This window comes from Pollachius pollachius (assembly GCF_949987615.1).
Source record: "Pollachius pollachius genome assembly, chromosome: 3".
Lineage (NCBI taxonomy): Eukaryota > Metazoa > Chordata > Actinopteri > Gadiformes > Gadidae > Pollachius > Pollachius pollachius.
In genome coordinates this window covers 4,236,993-4,257,467 of record NC_136936.1, presented here as the reverse complement: position 1 = coordinate 4,257,467, position 20,475 = coordinate 4,236,993, and the positions used below count along the sequence as shown (strand labels likewise).

General features: G+C 49.5%; 1 protein-coding gene across 1 annotated transcript in view; it reads left to right on the top strand.

Moving 5' to 3' along the window:
• The window catches only part of LOC307073692 (mediator of RNA polymerase II transcription subunit 13-like), a 29,663-nt gene extending 12,898 nt beyond the window's left edge, over positions 1 to 16,765 (top strand). The window contains exons 15-30 of the mRNA XM_079733616.1: positions 21 to 220; positions 831 to 1,708; positions 2,441 to 2,608; positions 4,652 to 4,875; positions 6,935 to 7,130; positions 7,505 to 7,919; positions 8,020 to 8,236; positions 8,861 to 9,052; positions 9,501 to 9,724; positions 10,901 to 11,043; positions 11,384 to 11,542; positions 12,017 to 12,196; positions 12,689 to 12,834; positions 14,220 to 14,384; positions 14,982 to 15,082; positions 15,752 to 16,765. Of these exons, the coding sequence (XP_079589742.1) occupies positions 21 to 220; positions 831 to 1,708; positions 2,441 to 2,608; positions 4,652 to 4,875; positions 6,935 to 7,130; positions 7,505 to 7,919; positions 8,020 to 8,236; positions 8,861 to 9,052; positions 9,501 to 9,724; positions 10,901 to 11,043; positions 11,384 to 11,542; positions 12,017 to 12,196; positions 12,689 to 12,834; positions 14,220 to 14,384; positions 14,982 to 15,082; positions 15,752 to 15,884 (3,741 nt within the window). The 3' untranslated portion in view covers positions 15,885 to 16,765. The remainder of the gene's footprint in view (positions 1 to 20; positions 221 to 830; positions 1,709 to 2,440; positions 2,609 to 4,651; positions 4,876 to 6,934; positions 7,131 to 7,504; positions 7,920 to 8,019; positions 8,237 to 8,860; positions 9,053 to 9,500; positions 9,725 to 10,900; positions 11,044 to 11,383; positions 11,543 to 12,016; positions 12,197 to 12,688; positions 12,835 to 14,219; positions 14,385 to 14,981; positions 15,083 to 15,751) is intronic.
• Positions 16,766 to 20,475: the final 3,710 nt, after the last annotated feature.

The window sequence follows — 20,475 nt, the reverse complement described above, 5'->3', positions numbered from 1 at the left end:
CCGGCGTGTTCCCCCCGCAGGACTTCTCCTTTGTGTACAAGCCAGAGGCGTGCCCAGCGCTAGTGGGCTGCACCATGTACGCCCCACTGAAGACGCTGCCCAGCCAGTGTCTGATGCCCATCAAGCTGCCGGAGGAGGGCCTGTACACGCCCAGCTGGACCCTGGGCAAGATGGAGCTCATACCACCGGTCCAGTCCATGGGCCTGCTCACCAAAGACAGGTATGGCCTGGTGGGCACTGGGAGTTGGAGTTCTAGTGGTAGTTCTAGTGGTAGTTCTAGTGGTAGTTCTAGTGGTAGTTCTAGTGGTAGTTCTAGTGGTAGTTCTAGTGGTAGTTCTAGTTCTTGTGGTAGTTCTAGTGATAGTTTCAGTTCTAGTTGTAGTTGTAGTTCTAGTGGTAGTTTCAGTTGTAGTTCTACTGGTAGTGGTAGTTCTAGTGGTAGTTTCAGTTGTAGTTCTAGTGGTAGTGGTAGTTTCAGTTGTAGTTCTAGTTGTAGTTCTAGTTGTAGTTCTAGTTGTATTTCTAGTGGTAGTTCTAGTGGTAGTTCTAGTGGTAGTTTCAGTTCTAGTGGTAGTTTCAGTTCTAGTGGTAGTTTCATTTGAAGTTGTTGGGGCAGGTTGGTGTCATGGCTGTAGGCATTACCTGTTGGCACACTTTCTAAACACTCCCTGCTTAATAACATGGTTATAGAGCTACATTTTTCTTGTTCGATACCCCTGGCTATCAACAAATGAGTAAATAATCAGATTGAGTCAACGCTATGCTTGGGTACGATAGACTCATTGCTCGACGACTGTGTGTCTCCCCCCCCCCCCCCCCTGTTCCCATAGCAACATCCCCAGCGTGGAGCCCGACTACAGCCAGAGCTACACGCCCCAGACCCACACGCCCTTCATGTCCAACAGCGCCCCGCCCAGCAACAGCGGCGCCGGCATCCTCCCCTCGCCGGCCACGCCCCGCTTCTCCGTCCCCACGCCGCGCACGCCCCGCACGCCGCGCACCCCTCGCGGCCTCAAGTACGACAACTCGGACCTGTACTCGCCGGCGGCCTCCACGCCCTCCACCTGCCGGCCGCTGAGCTCGGTGGAGCCCGCCACGGTGCCCTCCATCCCCGAGGCGCACAGCCTCTACGTCACGCTCATCCTCTCCGAGTCGGTCATGAACCTGTTCCGCGACTGCAACTTCGACAGCTGCTGCGTGTGCGTGTGCAACATGAACATCCGCGGCGCTGACGTGGGCGTGTACCTGAGCGACGACGGCGAGGCGCAGTACCCGTGCACCTGCGGCTTCAGCGCCGTGTCCAACCGGCGCTTCGGCCAGTCGGCCGGGCTGTTCCTGGAGGACGAGCTGGACGTGGTGGGCCGGGGCTCGGACTCGGGCCGCGACACGGAGAAGCGGTACGAGGAGCTGCGCGCCGCCTCCCTCCACCGGGGCGGCAGTCTGAAGGAGAAGCCCCCAGATGAGCTGGTGCTGCTGCTGCAGGACCAGTGCACCAACCCCTTCGCCCCCGTGGCGGGCGTGGAGCTGCTGCCGCGGCCCCTGGGCGTGCTGGCGCGCCCGTTTGTGCGCGTGGAGGAGCGCGACTGCTACAACGACTGCTACATGGCGCTGGAGCACGGCCGGCAGTTCATGGACAACATGTCGGGAGGGAAGGTGGACGAGGCGCTGGTGAAGAGCACCTGTCTCCACCAATGGCCGAAACATAAATGTGAGTCACGTTCAGGGCGTTTAGCAGACCCTTTTATCCGATCCGACTTATAACAGAAGAGAGAGAACAATATATCGCTGCCAGAACTGCATGGATGTTCATCATAGAATCAAGTGCCGAACACTAACAATCGCTAGGTTAACCCATTCCCCGCGTAAAACAAAGATAGCTAGGATAAGATGCTACACAATGCTAAGTGCTATTTTTTTAAGTGCAAAGACGCACGACATGCAATAAGTGCCAGGACGAACAACAACATACAATAAGTTTGTCCATTTAGTTTCAGGACGTACAACATACAATAAGTGTGTACATGAAGTGCCAGGACGTACAACATACAATAAATGTGTACATCCAGAGCCAGGACGTACAGCATACAATAAGTGTGTACAATTAGGTGCCAGAGTGAATGGCAAAATAAATGTTGATTTAAACGTTAAGATGAGTTCACATTTTGGTTCGGCGTTCTGTTTCCGTCCTACAAACTGCCATCTGTCGCCTCCCTTGCCGTCTGCATCGCACCGAGCCCTGGGAAAGCCCCCAGCACCCCCTGGTCTCTAACCTCTCTCTCTCTCTCTCTCTCTCTCTCTCTCTCTCTCTCTCTCTCTCTCTCTCTCTCTCTCTCTCTCTCTCTCTCTCTCTCTCTCTCTCTCTCTCTCTCTCTCTCTCTCTCTCTCTCTCTCTCTCTCTCTCTCTCTCTCTCTCTCTCTCTCTCCCCCCCCCCTCCCACAGCGGCGGACATGAGCAAGCTGTTCTCGCCGGACGTGCTGCGGGTGATGCTGTCTCTGCAGCCCGTGCTGCAGGATACCATCCAGAAGAAGAGAAGCGTCCGCTCCTGGGGCGTGCAGGGTCCACTCACCTGGCAGCAGTTCCACAAGATGGCCGGCCGGGGATCCTACGGTAGGCTGGGGCTGCTCGGTTGCGGCGGAGATCACGAGCACGATGATTTTTGCCCCGTATTGAAATCGCGACTTTTCAAACGATCATTTTTGAGAATGACAACGTGGTGTGTTTATTCAGCGTGTCTCTCCCCGAAAAACCCTTTGTAACTGAGAACTTTCACCATAAAAAAATACACAAAATGGTAATAGATAATTTTCAAATCTAAAAGAATGTACATATATGATTTCAGCTGTTCTGCATTTTCTACAAAACATTTAATGAAAAAAAAATAATAATTCAACTCGATTACTTTACTTTTGTGATCGTTTGGCGCTATAATCAAAATCGCGATCAAAATTGGATGAATCGCCCAGCCCTACGGTAGGCTGTGGCGCTGGCTGCGCCATGCAGAATAAGTTGTCATCACGTTAGGAGATGCTGTGGAACAGGCCGGTTCTATCTATATAGCTATTCGTTTCACAGCCGTTGAACAGATGTTTTAAGGGACCCCCAAAGACTTGGCTTATCGCAGGGGTACCAACCTTTTTTTGGCCTGTGACCCCATTCTTAGCTCCGTAAAGTTTGCGACCTTTTTAGTCTGCTTCCAGACAAATAGTTTGTACCCCGGTAATATCAATGTCCCGGATCGCTATTACAAGCCAAGTGATTTGTCGGAGTTTGTTGGTTACTATCAATCATTACGCAGTCAGTTGAAATGCAGGACGCCTATAAATAAAATGGAGCGTCAAATATCTCCGGCTTATTTAAGCCATCTCTTTGGGGACACCATGTGAATATCAGGGGACCCCAGGTGGGCTCCCCGCTCGACGAACCTCCAGTCCTAGACCCTCTGGCGTGAGTGCCAGCTGAGTGCCAGGTGAGTGCCAGCTGAGTTCCAGCTGCCACTCAGCTGAGTGCCAGCTGAGTTCCAGCTGCCACTCAGCTGAGTGCCAGCTGAGTGCCAGCTGAGTGCCAGCTGAGTGCCAGCTGAGTGCCAGCTGAGTGCCAGCTGAGTGCCACAGGACGGTCGTTGTCCCTGCATGGTCTAGCTGCTCTAAAATAACCCTTAAAACCGCCCAGTCAATGAACGTGGCTAGACGGAAACCCACCGAGTTCAGCTAGGACGTTGGCCCTGTCGTGATAAAGAGCTCTTTATTTCTATCGGATTCTAAAACATTATTAACACCATGAACCAAAACAGTAAATGAAAGCTTAAACAACGACTAAAACCATGTTGTGTTGCAGCTGTATGAGATGGAAGCTCATGAGGCTTTAACCCTTCTGAACCTGTACCGCAGCCTCATGAGACGGAAGCCCTCCCAGACATAAAAACTTTTGTCTTGTGCTTGAGGCCTGCAGCTGTATGAGCCTGAATCACTATGAAACTTTAATCCTGGTGGCATTTGGCTTAGGTGTTAGAGCGGGTTGGCTTGTAACCTGAAGGTTGCTAGTTTGATCCCGGCTCCTCCTAGCTGAGTGTCAAGGTGTCCCTGGGCGAGACGCCTTACATGGCCGACTCCGCTGGTGCTGTGTGAATGTGTGTATGAATGGCTGAATTTTAGGGAATACTGAACAGCGCTTTGCGTGGCCACTGGTTAGGAAAAGCGCTGTATAAACAGTAGGGCTGGGCAAAGATTCAAAGTTTTAATCAAGATTAATCGCCTAGCATTGGGGAGTTACCTCACGATTAATCGCACTTCTAAAATTATATTTTAAATCCACTCCAATTAAAGTGAAATGAGATTATCAAATGGAATGGCACTTTATCGTTCGTACCAAATGTTCTTAATAAGCAACAACTAGGCCAGGTGATCTTGAGGGAGTTTTATTGACTCACTCAGTGTGGGTTGAATATGAAACTTACGCAACACCGCAGACTTGGGTATTGTAAACGGGCCGTCACTTACGGCAAGTGTTATTGAATGTTCAAAGGAAAGAAGAGAAAAAAGTAGTCATCGTATTTATCGGGTTAAAATAACATTGCGTAATAAACGCATTAACTTGCACCGCCATAATAAACAGTCAATTGAACCCTTCTGTCTCTCACCCCCCCCCCCCCAGGCACGGACGAGTCCCCTGAGCCGTTACCCATCCCCACCTTCCTGGTGGGCTTCGAGGTGGACTTCATGGTGCTGTCGCCGTTCGGCCTGCCTTACTGGGAGAAGCTGCTGCTGGACCCCTTCGGCTCCCAGAGGGACCTGGGCTACGTGGTCATCTGCCCGGACAACGACGCGCTCCTCCGAGGGGCCCGCACCTTCTTCAAGGACCTCACCACCATCTACGAGGTACGCAGCTGTCTGCCGGGCCTAAGCACATTGTCATGTTGTTAACACTCAGTCCATAATGTTCGTCTCAGAGGGTCCATAATGTTCGTCTCAGAGGGTCCATAATGTTCGTCTCAGAGGGTCCATAATGTTCGTCTCAGAGGGTCCATAATGTTCGTCTCAGAGGGTCCATACTGTCATGTTCCGTCATGTTATTGTCCAGAGTTTTAGTACGTAGTCCGTCATATTATTCTCCATATTAAGGAGGCAAGAACTCAAAAATAGAATTGAATACACAGCCAATTTCAAGTGCGTGTTTTCTTTTATTCAACCCATTAAAAGTCTGTATTTCTGGCTGTCCGTGTGCACCCACAGCTCAGCTGGGCTCTCTGAGTTTGGCCTTTTACTGCTGTAGAGGTAGCAGGATACACGTCTTAACAGTGATTTTAATGTTGTATCCATTAGGCATCCAGCTGAATTGCAGATCCGTTCAGGAGAGGGTACTTGGGGTTTTCACTTTCAGTTTTGATATCGGGGAAATTCTTGACGGTTATTATTGTAATGCGAACCTGCGGGGAACTCCGCCTACACAGGCCAGCTACTGAACCAGGATCAAAGGGCCAGATAACTGGTTTTACAGCCTCTCCACTACAAAGTATGACTGCACAACGCTCAAGGCGTTTGGGTGTTGATAAATCCGGCTCAAAGACTTGCAAAAAGACATCAACACTTTGTATATCGATACATCTATATTCAATTACAATTCTGTTGTAATTGTCTGATTCTGCTTGACAAGTGCTTGTTTGTTCTGGTATTCTGGTACACATAGTCTGTAATGTAATTCTAGAGAGATCTTTAGCACATAGACCATAATGTTATTCTCCATAGATCCATAGGATCTCGAAATTACGATCTCATCAAGAGTATAATGCCAGGCTTCAGGTTAGGCGTTTGTGTGCGAACCACCAGTGGATACAACTAGGGATGTTAACCGATGACCGTTTGACCGATGGTTGACCGTATCAACGTTAACCGATTAAAAGTGTTGCTTGTCGTAAAAAAATAAATAAAAAAAGATGATCAGATGAGGAGACTTATTGGAAGTTGGACGGACACCGCGTCTCTAGCCCACTGTTTAATTTTTCCTCAAGTCTTAATTATTCCCGCATGCGAGCGGCGGAGAATATGATCTCTAAATCATTATGGACAGTAGACTAAACGCTATAAGACTACAGTTAGCCATCTCATTCCAAGATCTTTTGTGTGAAGTGAAAAAAAATATCCCTCACCCTCAATTTTTCCTCCTCCACCAAACTAAACACGCGGCGTCTCTTCGGAGCTGTCATTTTCTTAAATGAGCAGCGGTAATGTTGCAATGCAAATGAGCTCCTAACGCTGTCCTCTTCCGATTGGCCCCTGGTGAATCCCGCGCAGGGTCTTAACCAGGTCCGCGCCATCTCAGACCATTGTGGGTGTTTGAGCCCGCTCTCTACACACAATCAACTTGCAGCAAGCATGCCTCGTGTTTCAATTCAAACACAGGTCGTGCCGCGGTCAGAGCAACTGCCTCTCACTCGGAGTGTGTGTGTGTGTGTGTGTGTGTGAGAGTCGGAGGCAGAATGGGTGAGAGATAAGCAGAGTTATGAAATAGCAGGCGGCTGGGGCGCCTCGAAATGGCTGTTATCTCAAATAGCACATTTCAATCTGATCGGTTAACCGGTTAAAGAGGCTCGGTGGCCGGTCAAGAATATTTTACATTTTTCGCCATTCCTAGATACAACCAATGAGCCTCCTACCAGGAGCTCCGTGATTGACAGTGCTCAGACGGTTCATCCAAATACCTGCCACGTATTTTATGAAAACCTGCCTCTAGATTCAGGCTTTCATAAACTACGTGGCAGGTGATTGGATGCACCATGGATCTATCTAGCTATCCAAACCGTTACCACGGACACCTCCCCAGATGGGGCTGTAAAAAACCATCTGGATCGTCATAGAGACGGATCCTCAGCCCGTAGTCCATAACGCCGTCCTGTACTGAACCGGCTCTCCTGAATGTGTTGCTGCTGTTCTTCGCCAGGCGTGCCAGCTGGGGAAGCACCGGCCCATCTGCAAGAGCTACGCCGAGGGCATCGTGAAGGTGGGCGCGGCGGAGGACCGCTGTGCCACAGAGCAGCCACTCAGCGACTGGTTCCTCAAGATGACCGCCAGGGACGGGAACAACGACGCCTTCAACAAGCTCAAGCTATTCGCCCAAGTGTGCCGCTACGACCTAGGTACGATTCCCTCTCCGTGTTCCCCCGCTGGACTCGTTTTCGGCGTGTGGCTCAGGGGGTAGAGCGGGTTGGCTGGTAAGCGGAAGGTCGCTAGTTCGATCCCCGGCTCCCCCTAGCTTGGTGTCGAGGTGTCTCTGAGCGAGGCAGCTCCCCCTGGCTGCTTCGGACGGCAATGCTGGCTGTCTCCTTGCGCGGTCGAGAGCGCCATTTGGTGTGTGTGTGTGTGTGTGCATGAATGGGTGAATGTGAGGCGACATTGTAAAGCGCTTTGAGGGGCCACATGTTGGAAGAGCACTACATAAATGCAGTCCCTCTCCCGTTTGTTCATCATTGAGTGTCTAACCGTGTGCCCTCTTCCTCCTCCCCCGCCCCAGCTCCGTACCTGTCGGGGCAGTCGCTGGACGGCTCGCTGCTGTCCCAGCGCAGTCCGGCCCCGCCCGCCTCCTCCAACACTCCCAGCAGCTCCTCCAGCAACACCTCAGGTCCCCCGTGCACCAGCACCACCAGCTCCAGCGCCGTTGCTGCTGCCCCCCCGACCATCGCCGCCGCCGCCGCCGCCACCGCCCAGCCTGCCCAGGTCAACAGCACCCCCTCCGCGTCAGGCCCCCAGACCGTGGGGGGAATGGCTTTGGCCAAGCCTAGCGCCTACACCCCCTTCGGGTCGTCGGCCACGCAGGGAAGCGCCTCTCAGAACGGGCCCCAGCTGACGCCCCAGGGAGCGGCGGGCCCCGGGGAGAACGGCCCCAACGCCAACCAGCCTCAGGTCACCGTCGAACCCCCCAACGAGAGGTAAGGGGGGGGGGGGGTCCCCTTGTACACCGCCCTCTGTGTGAGAGAGGTTTGATGAACCCCAGGGGCCGCGCCGTACTAACGCCTCTTCGTCCCCCAGCACGTTGGACCGGGACAAGGTGGGCAAGCCCACGGACGGCGAGTCGCACGCCATCTCGTACCCGCCCGCCATCGTGGTGTACATCGTAGACCCCTTCAGCTACGAGGACGCCGACCGCGAGGTCCGCTCCAGCGTCTACACCCTGGGGCTGCTGCGCTGCTACCTGGAGATGCTGCAGTTCCTGCCCCCCAACATCAGGAACGCGCTCTCCGTGCAGGTACAACGGGATGTGTTCCTCTCATGAGCGAGACCGCGTCCCAGCGGGGGGGTCTTCTGATGTTGAGGCTAGTGATCGACCGATATGCCAGCCGGCCGATATTTGCGTTATTTTTTTGAATTTTTCGTTCCTGCATGATATACAGACAGTTCAATTATTGTTCCTTTTTTAAATTCAGACTTGTAACATTTGTTTTCGTCATTGTGTAATTTTTATGATGTAAAAGCAGTATCGGGTCAAGAAAATCGGTATCGGCGTATCGGTCATCGGCTAAGGCTGAAGAAAGAAAATCTGTATCCCTAAAAAATCCATATCGGTCGATCCCTAGTTGAGACAAGCCGGCTTGTTGCTTTGTCAGGCTTTGTGGGACTATTATTGTGGAGCTTGCGGTTGCTATCGTTTCGCTTTCTTAACCATAAAATAATAATGATTTTATGGTTATGTCAGCGCACCTGATCTTGTGGCTGACCTTTTTCTTATTAAGGGCATTATGAATCTATCATGGAATCAATCTCTTTTAAGCATTTCCGATCTATACAATGTAATCCTCATATTCATTGTTAGAATCCATGCACCGAATCTCCAACCCCGCTAAAGAACATCGTCCCTCCTCCCTGCTTCCAGATCGTCCCATGCCAGTACCTGCTGCAGCCGGTGCGAAGCGGCCAGCGGCACCTCTACGCCCAGCACCTCAAGTCCTTGGCCTTCTCGGTCTTCACCCAGTGTCGACGCCCACTGCCCGGCTCTACCCACTTCAAGGCCCTGACCGGCTTCGGCCCCGGGCTGGCCATCGACATGGCCCTCAAGAGCCCCGAGGTAAGCCCTCGGGCCGATGCCACGGTGCGGCCGGCCGGCTGTATACGTCTAGACTAAGGGTCGACTGTTGAGGACCATGGCCTCGTCTCAAACACAGCGTGTTTAGCGGGGCTAGCATGGATGAGCAGGCCTATCCATGACCTAACTAACGATTGTTGGTGTTTGGCACTTGCTATGAACATCTTTACTGTACCGACGGCGATGTTTTGTTTTCCTTCTTCTGACAAAATGTACTTATTGTACGCATTAAATAAGAGTCTGCTAAATGCCCATAGAAAAATAAAGATAAAAATACTTTTAAACACCTCCTGCTTATAGGAACATAAAGTAGGTTCGCTGGTTTGATTAACCAAATGAGAAACACACTTATCAGCTCATCACCAAAGCCATCCGCACTCCTATAACGATGACCTCTGACCCTCTCCTTCCTTCCTCTTCCTCGGCCCAGCGGCCGGAGTGCGTGCGTCTGTACACGCCGCCCTTCATCCTGGCGCCCATCAAGGACAAGCAGACGGAGCTGGGCGAGACGTTCGGCGAGGCGTCGCAGAAGTACAACGTGCTGTTCGTGGGCTACTGCCTGTCCCACGACCAGCGCTGGCTGCTGGCCTCCTGCACCGACCAGCACGGGGAGCTGCTAGAGACCTGCATCATCAGCATCGACGTGCCCAACAGGTAGGCCCCCCACCGGCCCCGGGTTAGACACGCCCTGGACCCCTGGGTTAGACACGCCCCGGACCCCTGGGTTAGACACGCCCTGGACCCCTGGGTTAGACACGCCCCGGACCCCTGGGTTAGACACGCCCTGGACCCCTGGGTTAGACACGCCCTGGACCCCCGGGTTAGACACGCCCTGGACCCCTGGGTTAGACACGCCCTGGACCCCGGGGTTAGACACGCCCTGGACCCCTGGGTTAGACACGCCCCGGACCCCTGGGTTAGACACGCCCTGGACCCCTGGGTTAGACACGCCCTGGACCCCCGGGTTAGACACGCCCCGGCCCTCGGGGTTAGACACACTCCGGCCCTCGGGGTTAGACACGCCCCGGCCCCCGGGGTCCCTGCTGGGGGTGGGGATCACAGGGGACCTTAGGGTACCGTAGCGTACACGATACATGGACAGCTAGATAAGATACAAAGTTTATTTCATCCCATACATGATAAATTCACTTGTTACAGCAGCCCGTGGAATACAGAAAGACGCAATGATAAAATAGCGTCCAGCAATACATACATCCTTAGAATGAAATATCACAGTGATTACAATGTCATGCCATAAGGACATAAATGTACACAATGAATGTGGCCAAGACGTCCTTCACTACAGAATAAATACTTAATTACACATGTAGAGTGGAAAGAGTCTCATGGCAGATGGAATAAAAGACCTTCAAAAACGCTCCTTCGTACATGCTGGGTGTAATAATCTTTTACTAAAGGAACTGCTATACTTTAGATAATATTGCGATTCTGCGATAATCAATATATTGTTAGACAATCCTATAACGGTGCGTCAAGATATATGTCTTAACTATGACTACAAAAGGACCGGGAAACGGTAAAGGGCTTTATTCATGGTCCAATCTGAGATTTTCTCTTTGGCTGGTTAACCTTTTAATTCATTAAAATATCGATAGGCCTGAAGCTTAAACTTAAATAAAAGATTTATATGGATATTTAGCGCCAGCGTATTGATCCTCAGATCGTGCAAAGCGATGGTATATATCGATGAGTCGACACTGTGTCCCACCCCCTAGTCTCCGCAGACGCGTGTGCTTGAGGTCGGTCACGGTTCACGGTCTTGTGTTTAAGGGGGGGGTCGGTTCTAAGTGGGTTGTTCGTTTGGCGCAGGGCTCGGAGGAAAAAGGGCTGTGCCCGCCGCGTGGGCCTGCAGAAGCTGTGGGACTGGTGTCTGGACCTGGTGCAGGTGACGTCGCTGCCCTGGAGGGTGGTGATTGGACGGCTGGGCCGCATGGGCCACGGAGAGCTGAGAGGTAATGCGTTTTTTTTACGCTTTGGGGGATTTGAAAATTGTATTTCAAATGTGCAAGAAACATGTCTTCGATTGACCGAAGCAAAAACAAGGCTCTATTTTTCCTTTTTTTCTTAACACATTTGAAAAGGAGTGGGAAGGATTATACCCCTGTTTAATCCCACCCTCTTTCATTAAATCACACAATAATTATAAACCACTACCTGTTCCCTTTTACTTAAATTAAACTTGCAATTGATAATGTAATGGCACATATGCAGTTTAAAGTTATGATGGGGTCAGGTGACGCACGTTTCCCCCCGCGTTGACCAACGCACGTGATGTCACTTCCTGTGTGGCAGACTGGAGCATTCTGCTCAGCCGGAGGAACCTGCAGTCGCTCAGCAAGCGCTTGAAGGAGACCTGCAAGATGTGCGGCATCTCGGCCGCCGACACTCCCAGCATCCTCAGCGCCTGTCTGGTGGCCATGGAGCCGCAGGGGTCCTTCGTCATCATGCCAGGTAAACGCCGGCGGAGGGCGGCCGCACAAGACTCAAGACTCACTTGTTCAGAGATCACCTAGACTCTGCATAGCCTCCCTCCTTACCCCCCCCAACCCCTCTTACGCACTTATTGTGTGTTATACGTCCAGGCACTTAATGGACACTTTTATTGTATGTTGTACGTCCTGGAACTTAAAAACAGTAGCATCTTATCCTAGCTATCTTTGGTGTGTACGGTGAACGGGTTAACCTAGCGATTGTTAGGGCTTGGCACTTGGTTCTATGAACATCCTTACAGTACCGACAGCGGTACAGTAACAGGTATATTGTTTCTCTTTCTTCCGACGAATGTACATATTTGTAAGTCGCTGTGGACGGAAGCCTCTGCTAAACGCCCTCAATGTAAACGTAAAGCCAGAGCAGCGCCGTGCGAAACGGCGTCCACGGAGAGTCCCGACTGACCCAGCGCCCGTCTCCTCCTCTGGGTTTCAGACTCTGTGTCGACGGGCTCGGTGTTCGGCCGCAGCACCACGCTCAACATGCAGACGTCCCAGCTCAGCACGCCGCAGGACACCTCGTGCACGCACATCCTGGTGTTCCCCACGTCGGCCATGGTGCAGGTGAACACCAACACCACGGAGCCAGACCTCACCTTCAACCCCATCAACGCAGGTGAGTTGGGGGGGTTAGGGTCTGAGGATGAGAGGAGGGGCGGGGCACAGGGGGTAGAGCGAGTCGGCTGGGAACCAGAAGGTCGCCGGTTCGATCCCCGGCTCCTCCTAGCTGAGTGTCGAGGTGTCCCTGAGCGAGACGCCTCACCCTGACTGCTCCCGACCAGCTGGCTGTCGCCCTGCGTGGTGGACACCGCCGTCGTTGTGTAAATGGAATAGTGTAAAGTGTTTTGAGTGGCCACTGGTTAGAAAAGCACTGTATTAATAGTCCATTTTATGATGATGGACAATAAAGCACTGGTGTTTGTTAATGCTCGTTTCCATATCTAACGCAGCCAGGTGGAACAAAGGTTTAATGATGTTTTACTGAACAGAAATGTCCACTCATATGACGGATATGGAGATTGGATTCTGTGAAGGTGTACGTTGCCACGGATGTGAAATGGCGTGAACCACCCAAGTGTCTAAAGGCGAACGGTTCTTTTCCTTCCAGATGGCTCGGAAGGGATGGGCTTCTTTGACCTGTTCGACCACGACATGGTGGACCCCGAACTCATCAACATCCTGCCTACCTCGCCCACCACCTCCCCGGTACACTCCCCTGGATCACACTACCACCAGGGAGGAGACGGCAGCAAGGTCAGTCCAGTGTTGTGCCTGAACGCGTTCATTGAACGCGTTCATTGAACGATAGTTCATGAACTCGTTCATATTTTGGGCGAACGTGAACTGAACGTACTGTATTACTGCCTGACGAACGTTACTGTGAACTCGTTCATTCTGGTGTTGTTTGACCGGTTGCCATGGTAATCTCCGTGTAGACCCTAGAGTATCTGTGGTATAAAGGCTGAGACGAATTTCGAATTATAAATATGTACAATCCATAACGTTAGCTCTCTGGCTCATAGCTCAGCGCACTAGAATACCTCATAGAATCATTGCTTGTTGGCCGAAAACGGAAGGGAAGTTCAAGTTTCACGTTTGGTTGTAGTCTTTTCGCTCGGTTCTCCGTCTCAACAGTAGGGCTAGAACCGAGCGAAAAGACTACAACCAAACGTGAACACCCCCCCTTTCCGTTTCCGGCCAACGAGCAATGAGTCTTCCAACAGAAATCAATGGGATTTACAAAATGCGCTAAATGTGCAATAAAACACGATAGAAACTATATTTCGCTACGATACTTGATTCAACCACTCTATTTCATCCTAGACAAACCAAAAAGGGGGCTCAATGTTCAAAAAACCAGAAAAAACGAATAGCTCACAGCAACATATTGAAAAAAAGAACTATGAACTAGTTTATTTTTTGGAACTGTGAACGTTTAACTGAACTAGTTCATTTTAAAATTTGTGAACTGAACTTTGAACTAGTTCACGTACAAAGTGAACTTTCCCAACACTGGGTCAGTCCCCTCCCCGGTCGAACCCTCACGCGGCCCCCCTGACCTGGATGGCTGTAGCTCACCCAGCTTTGTGGCAGATACCTCTTACCGATTTAAAAACTGACCTCAATGCAGAGTTTGTGAGACAAAGAATATTTGAAATCGAAAGCATACCATGCCGGTAGTTGATGGCAAATGGGATCTGAAACCAGACACTTTCTTATCTATTTTACCCCGCCTCTTTTTCTGAATTTCCTCTTTCTATACAAAAACCCTTTGAACTTCAGTGGAAGCCACTCACAGAAGTGCTGTATCATACCACTTCCTGCCACCACAACTAGGTCTGGACGAAGCGATTTGCAAATCGCAAAGGCTGCATTCAAAAAGAATATGATTATTATCATTAGTAAAGAGCGGTTTATATGTGGCCTGCTTCCAATGCCGTGTTGGTCAAACGACCGAATGATTCAAAGCTTATTTCATGAATAACACGAAACATAAGGAACTTTAGAAATGAAAAAGCACTTTCACAATATCGGTAACGGTAACCGTCTGAATTCGATCGTTCCCCCCAAAGCGTTGAGCCCTAAACCCGGAGCTGCCTCCGCCTCGTGTCCGATGCCTGTCCCTTTCCCCCCCGCAGGGCCACAACACGGATCGCATGGAGTCCCACGAGGAGGCCCTGAACATCCTGCAGCAGCCCATGGCCCTGGGCTACTTCATCTCCACCGCCAAGGCTGGCCCCCTGCCCGACTGGTTCTGGTCCGCCTGCCCACAAGCCAGGAACCAGTGCCCGCTCTTCCTCCAGGTAGCTGAGCCGGGCTCGTCCCCCAGCGCCCCTCCGTGCACGGCGACACGCACACCCGCATCGTTTATGCGTTGACATTCAGGCCGTCAGGCACACGCTTTTACACGATGCCACCTGCAATAAGTACACTTATCGGAAGATCGTCATCATATCAACAATATATCGCTGTTGGTACAGTAAGGATGTTCGTAGAACCAAGGGCCAAGCACTAACCATCACTAGGGGAACCCATTCCCCGTATACAACAAGGAGAGATGGATAAGATGGGATACAAGTACTATTTTTAGTGCCAGGATGTACAACATACAATAAGTGTACATTTAGTGCCAGGACCTACAACATACAATAAATGTGTACATCAGGAGCCAGGACGTACAACATACAATAAATGTGTACATCAAGAATGTGTACATTAAGTGAGTAAGGGGGGGGGGGGTCTAGTTGAACTCTGAAGAGTGAGTCTTGAGTCTTTTGTGGAAGCTGTTGAGCGACTCGGCTCACTTCAGCTAGTGTCCAGTGTAGTCAGATTCCTTCTGACTGATCTGTCTCTCTCTGTCTCTCTGTCTGTCTGTCTCTCTGTCTGTCTCTCTCACCCAGGCGTCCTTGCATCTGCACGTGTCTTCGGTCCAGTCAGACGAGCTCCTCCACAGCAAACACTCCCACCCGCTGGACTCCAACCACACCTCCGACGTGCTCAGGTGAGGTCTTCATAGTGATAATAAATAAACCATTGCCCGGCAAGCCATGTTACCGTGACCGTGTTGATGTTTTGGTTGATTTATAAAAGGGTCATTCAGTTCATCCGGTTCTTGTCAATGCATCTGAACATGGGTTTTCTGGTGGATTATAATATAGATTCAGTTTATGGCAATGCATCTGAACATGTGTGTTTGGGTGGGTTATAATATAGATTCAGTTTATGGCAATGCATCTGAGCATGTGTGTTTGGGTGGATTATAATATAGATTCAGTTTATGGCAATGCATCTGAACATGGGTTTTCTGGTGGATTGTAATATAGATTCAGTTTGAATAATGCATCTGAACATGGGTTTTCTGGTGGATTATAATATAGATTCAGTTTATGGCAATGCATCTGAACATGTGTGTTTGGGTGGATTATAATATAGATTCAGTTTATGCCAATGCATCTGAACATGGGTTTTCTGGTGGATTATAATATAGATTCAGTTTATGCCAATGCATCTGAACGGGTTTGTTTGGTTGGATTACAAAGTAACATTCAGTAACATTCAATGCAAATGAACACATGTGTTTTCGGTTGCTTTATAAATCATACGCTCCGTTCATCCGGTTTTCGGGAATGCAAATAAACACGTTTTTTTTCTATTTTATTTCCTCCTCCAGATTCGTGCTGGAGCAGTACAACGCCCTCTCCTGGCTGACGTGCGACCCTGCAACGCAAGACCGGCGCTCGTGCCTGCCAGTCCACTTTGTGGTGCTGAACCAGCTGTATAACTTTATCATGAACATGCTCTGAGCTCCGTGAGCCACAGGGTCCGCCGCTGGGAGAGGGATCGCTGTTCACTGAAAATCATGGATTTGTTGTGCTTATAACAAAAAGAGGAAGCGAGCGCACCCCTCCGTGCCCCGGACAGGAAGTGACCTCGCTCCACCACGGAGACGTCAGAGCACGCCGTAGAGAGGGCGGGGGTGGGGGGGGCGACGCAGACTCTTCGTCCCGCCGGTGTCGCCAACACAACCACGACTGACCGGGCCTTTTCAATCAAGCCAATGCCAAGAATTCATTTTAGCATTTCGGATGACCAAGGGACTTTTCATAAAGGAGAATAAATTGTCTTTTTAATGACTGTAGATTGCAATCTATGAAATTTTATCCTAATGAAATGCCTGCATATATTATTTATTGTAAGTTTTTAAATGTGGAATTTTTAATGCTTAATATCTTTTATATATTACAAATCCTGGCGGGTGTGTACATTGCCATCTCACTGTAAAGGAATGGGTTTCGATAAAAAGTGGTGTAATTTTCCCAATTACAGTTACGATAAAAAGAAGCTGTTCACGTGGATTTGCTGTAGATTGCTTGTAGAGTATTATTTTTCCAGAGGGTACATACCTTTTTATTGCCATGCTGTAAAAATGAAGTAGGCTGGCCTGGGCATTTGTGACCCAACCCACGAGTGGATGAGACTTACCTCTCTGTGCTATTGGTGCCAGAGTCTCCCGCACAGTCAAACTCAACGAGCTCTGACAAACAGGAGGAACATGAGAAGGTACATTGTCAGATTATATATTTTATATAACAGATTTAGGTAATTGTGTGTGTGTATATGTGTAAATATAATTGTGTGCCGCTACTGATGGTGCAGCTTCAGTTTTAGGAATAAAGTGCGTCTACGTAAATTCATTTGTCATTTATGTACTTTTATTTCGGACTAAACTTTGGATACCACTACTGGTACACGTTCTGTATTCATTGTGGAATACCTGAGTCACTCGGCATTGGATCTGTTGAATAGACAAAAGCCTTTTTAAAACATTGATTCTGTACCTGTAGTTGGCGAAATTGCGTGACAAATTGAAGGACTTCGGGCCGTATGAATGCCGTTGGCTCAACGTCAAGTAAGAGTTCCTCAATTACGAAATGGATTTAACCTTACTTGCACTAGAAGGGTTTAGCCGCTTAGTGAAAATGGAATTTGCTAATCAAGAGGAAACATGGCAGGGCTTATCCAATCACAGGCCTCATCCTGCTTAATTGAATCCAATTAAGGTGCAGCCCCATTTGCCCGCCGTGGTTAAACGGTTGGTGCAAGAGCCAGTAAAACTATGGTTCACATCGGTGCACTGTTTGAACACTTATGGCCTAAAGTAAGCGGTGATGTCAAGGAACCACCGTCATATCCGGGCAGTCGAATTATAACAAAATAAGGCGTTACGGTATAGATTATTTTATAACGAACTCGTTTTTATAATAGCCCTTTCCAAGACACTCGAAGCTTAACTACAATGTGTGTGTGCACGCGTGTGCGAGCGTGCGTGATAGATTCACTTCATCCAGCCCGGGTGTTGTACAGCTATCACAGCGGAGAAGTTGGAAGGACCGGGGGCCATGTTGATGCAACAGCTGGGTCGGTGGTTCTTGCCAGCACCCCGGGTCAACACCTCTACTCTGGCGTGCCAAGGGATCTCTACCGACCGACAGGAGTCAGAGGGACAAGCGCCCTCTGCTGGCCTGCAGGTCCTCTACCAGCTACCTCTATAGCCGGCCTGCGGCACCTCCAGGGAGGGACCAGACCTGCCCGTCTGAGCCTTCCGTCCGAGCAGGGACCAGGCCTGGCCTGCAGCGCTAGGCAGGTAGGCAGCCACGGTGCTGGATGCTATATTAAGCAGTGCTGGGATGCTGCTTTATATAGCACCGTGCAACCTACATTGGAGCACTTAGGAAATGATTCCTCTTCAGCAGAGACACGCTGCTGCTCTCTATAGTGTTAATGGAATTCAAATGACAAGGTCTTAGGCGATAATGAGATTAGCACAAGCTGTTGGGAGCAGTTAATGGCCTTCCCTGGTGCGGGTGAGTAAGGTTGACTAATTGTCCAGGAGGTCCATCTGACCCTTGGACGACAGGTGGTCTGTATATGTAATGGAAGCCCATTAGACTAGCACATTGTTTATGTTTTCTTTATTTTTTTAAATCCTTTAATTTGATATGCACTACACCGTAGCAGGTTATTTTGTGAAATCATTCCATTTTTAAGTTGATATTTAATTTGTGTGTGTGTGTGTGTGTGTGTGTGTGTGTGTGTGTGAGAGAGAGACGGTGATTGTGTGTGTGTGTGTGTGTGTGTGTTTGTGTCTGTGCGCCTGCCTGTGTGTTTGTGTGTGTGAGTGTGTGAAAGAGAGAGAGCGAGAGAGAGAGAGCGAGCGAGTCATTGCGTGTGAATGAGTGGGACTGACAGACAGAAAGAGAGAGAGAGAGGTGGTAGAGCGAGCTCTGAAAGCCATTACTTCCCGTGATAGAGACACGCTGCAGGAGCCGTCAGTCTCGGACCCCTGCAGATCACAGAGGACCATCGCTCGTCAGCTGCTGCCAGTGAGTATCTTGGTTTGCTTTTTATTTTAAACTTTATGGCAGTATACTGTCAGGTACCTGTGAGACACAAGCCTATTGTCACATCTTACCGTACCACTGTAAAATTAAAACTAAATAGCCAACGGCTGCTTACTGTCCTTTGGTTGGTACATATGTTTTTCTTGCAATATTTTTCAGTGTTAAGGATCATTAGCTATTGCTGTGATACAGCTGATACACAACCATTATTAGATTAAGAGGTTCTTGTTGCACTTGAAGCAGGATAACCTTTTCAAGGAAAGAAGGGGTATTTTAAACCTTCCGCCGCTTGACTTGATTAGGAAGGAGCCTTAGCTTTGGTGTGCGACTGATTGACATTTCACCAGAGGGCTTGGATATCCTGACGACTTGAGAGTCCCACTTGAGGGTCCTGATCGCACTTACTTCAAGTGACGGTATGGCATTCCCATAATCTGCTAGTCTTCCACTCTGCCTATAGATATAACTTAATTTATGTCATAGAGAATTTAACAGAATAACAAGACGAGATTGTGGGAAACTACTGTTATTTTTGCTTAAAGGGTGTTACCTATTTAGTCTGTGTATTACATAGTGATAGTAGAGCAATACATCAGTCCCATTGCTCATTAGCCTTGTTTAGTGTAGCATGGAGGCTCAGGGCTCTACATCAGTCCTATTGCTCACTAAGCTTCTCCGTGTAACCACTATCACCACTAGAATGAATAAGGATAAATGGGAATGATATACAGACCTCAGCTCCTACAAGGCTCACCATGTCACTATATACCACTAGAAGTCGATTGCTCACTATTCATTATTTTCATATATAGTGTAACATGGTGAGTATTGTATGAACTAAGGCTGTACATCAGCCCCATAGCTCGCTAGTCTTGTACAGTGTAACATGGTTGTCATTCTAGTGTTATATAGTGTAACAGGGTGAAACTGAGGTCTTTACATCAGTCCCATCGCTCACTATTCATTCTGCTAACAGCATTACTAATCATGTGTCCTTGGAACGGATGGTTCCCGAATGAATTAACTGGATTTAGCAGACGTCCCTCTTGTGGATAATCCAGCGTGTCATCGAACAAAGAGTCTTCATGCTTACAAAATGACATGGTCATGGTAACCCTGGAGGAAAATTAAATGAGGGTCAAATTAAATAAAAATTATAGAAATACGTAGTTAGACTAAAGCAGATAACAAGGTCCACAGAATTAGACTTTGTTTGATAAAACTCCTGAAACTGATGCAACTTTTGTCAACAAATTCATCGGCTGATAGGTGAACTATTAATTGATCACTGATTGATTGCCCGGGATGCATTTTTTTCTTTATGCTACTGCCGTTATTTGACTTGATATTCTAAACACTAATTTACTTCTTTACTCCCTAATCTCCTCTCCTGGAGAAAGACTCCACCGCCGTCCCGGATGTTTTCAACCTCAGACGCCCCTGAGATGCACCCTCCCAATCCACACAGAAGCTTACTGATGTCGCTCTCCTACGGTACGTTGTCAACAACTACATCTCCCAGCATTCCTCACTGTGGGCATGTAGTGCATTCCATTTGAACCGGGAAGTCGGAATTGGATCGCGGTCCACTCAGGTATGACGTCATTCCCCGCTCTGACTTCCGAGGTAAAAGGAACGCAGCTGTGTGTGTGTGTGTGTGTGTGTGTGTGTGTGTGTGTGTGTGTGTGTGTGTGTGTGTGTGTGTGTGTGTGTGTGTGTGTGTGTGTGTGTGTGTGTGTGTGTGTGTGTGTGTGTGTGTGTGTGTGTGTGTGTGTGTGTGTGTTCTCAACACTGACGTGTTGTCATTCTCTTCTACCAGATTACAACATGCTTCCCAGTCAGGATCTGAGGTCCTACTGGTTGTGTTCCCAGCAACACGCCCCAGCGGATCCCACTGGGATCCATCCCCACCATCCCCACCAACACCTGCCGGCCCCCCCACCTCTTCCACGCCCCTCTCTGGCCGTCTCACCGCCCCCATGCTTACGGTGGA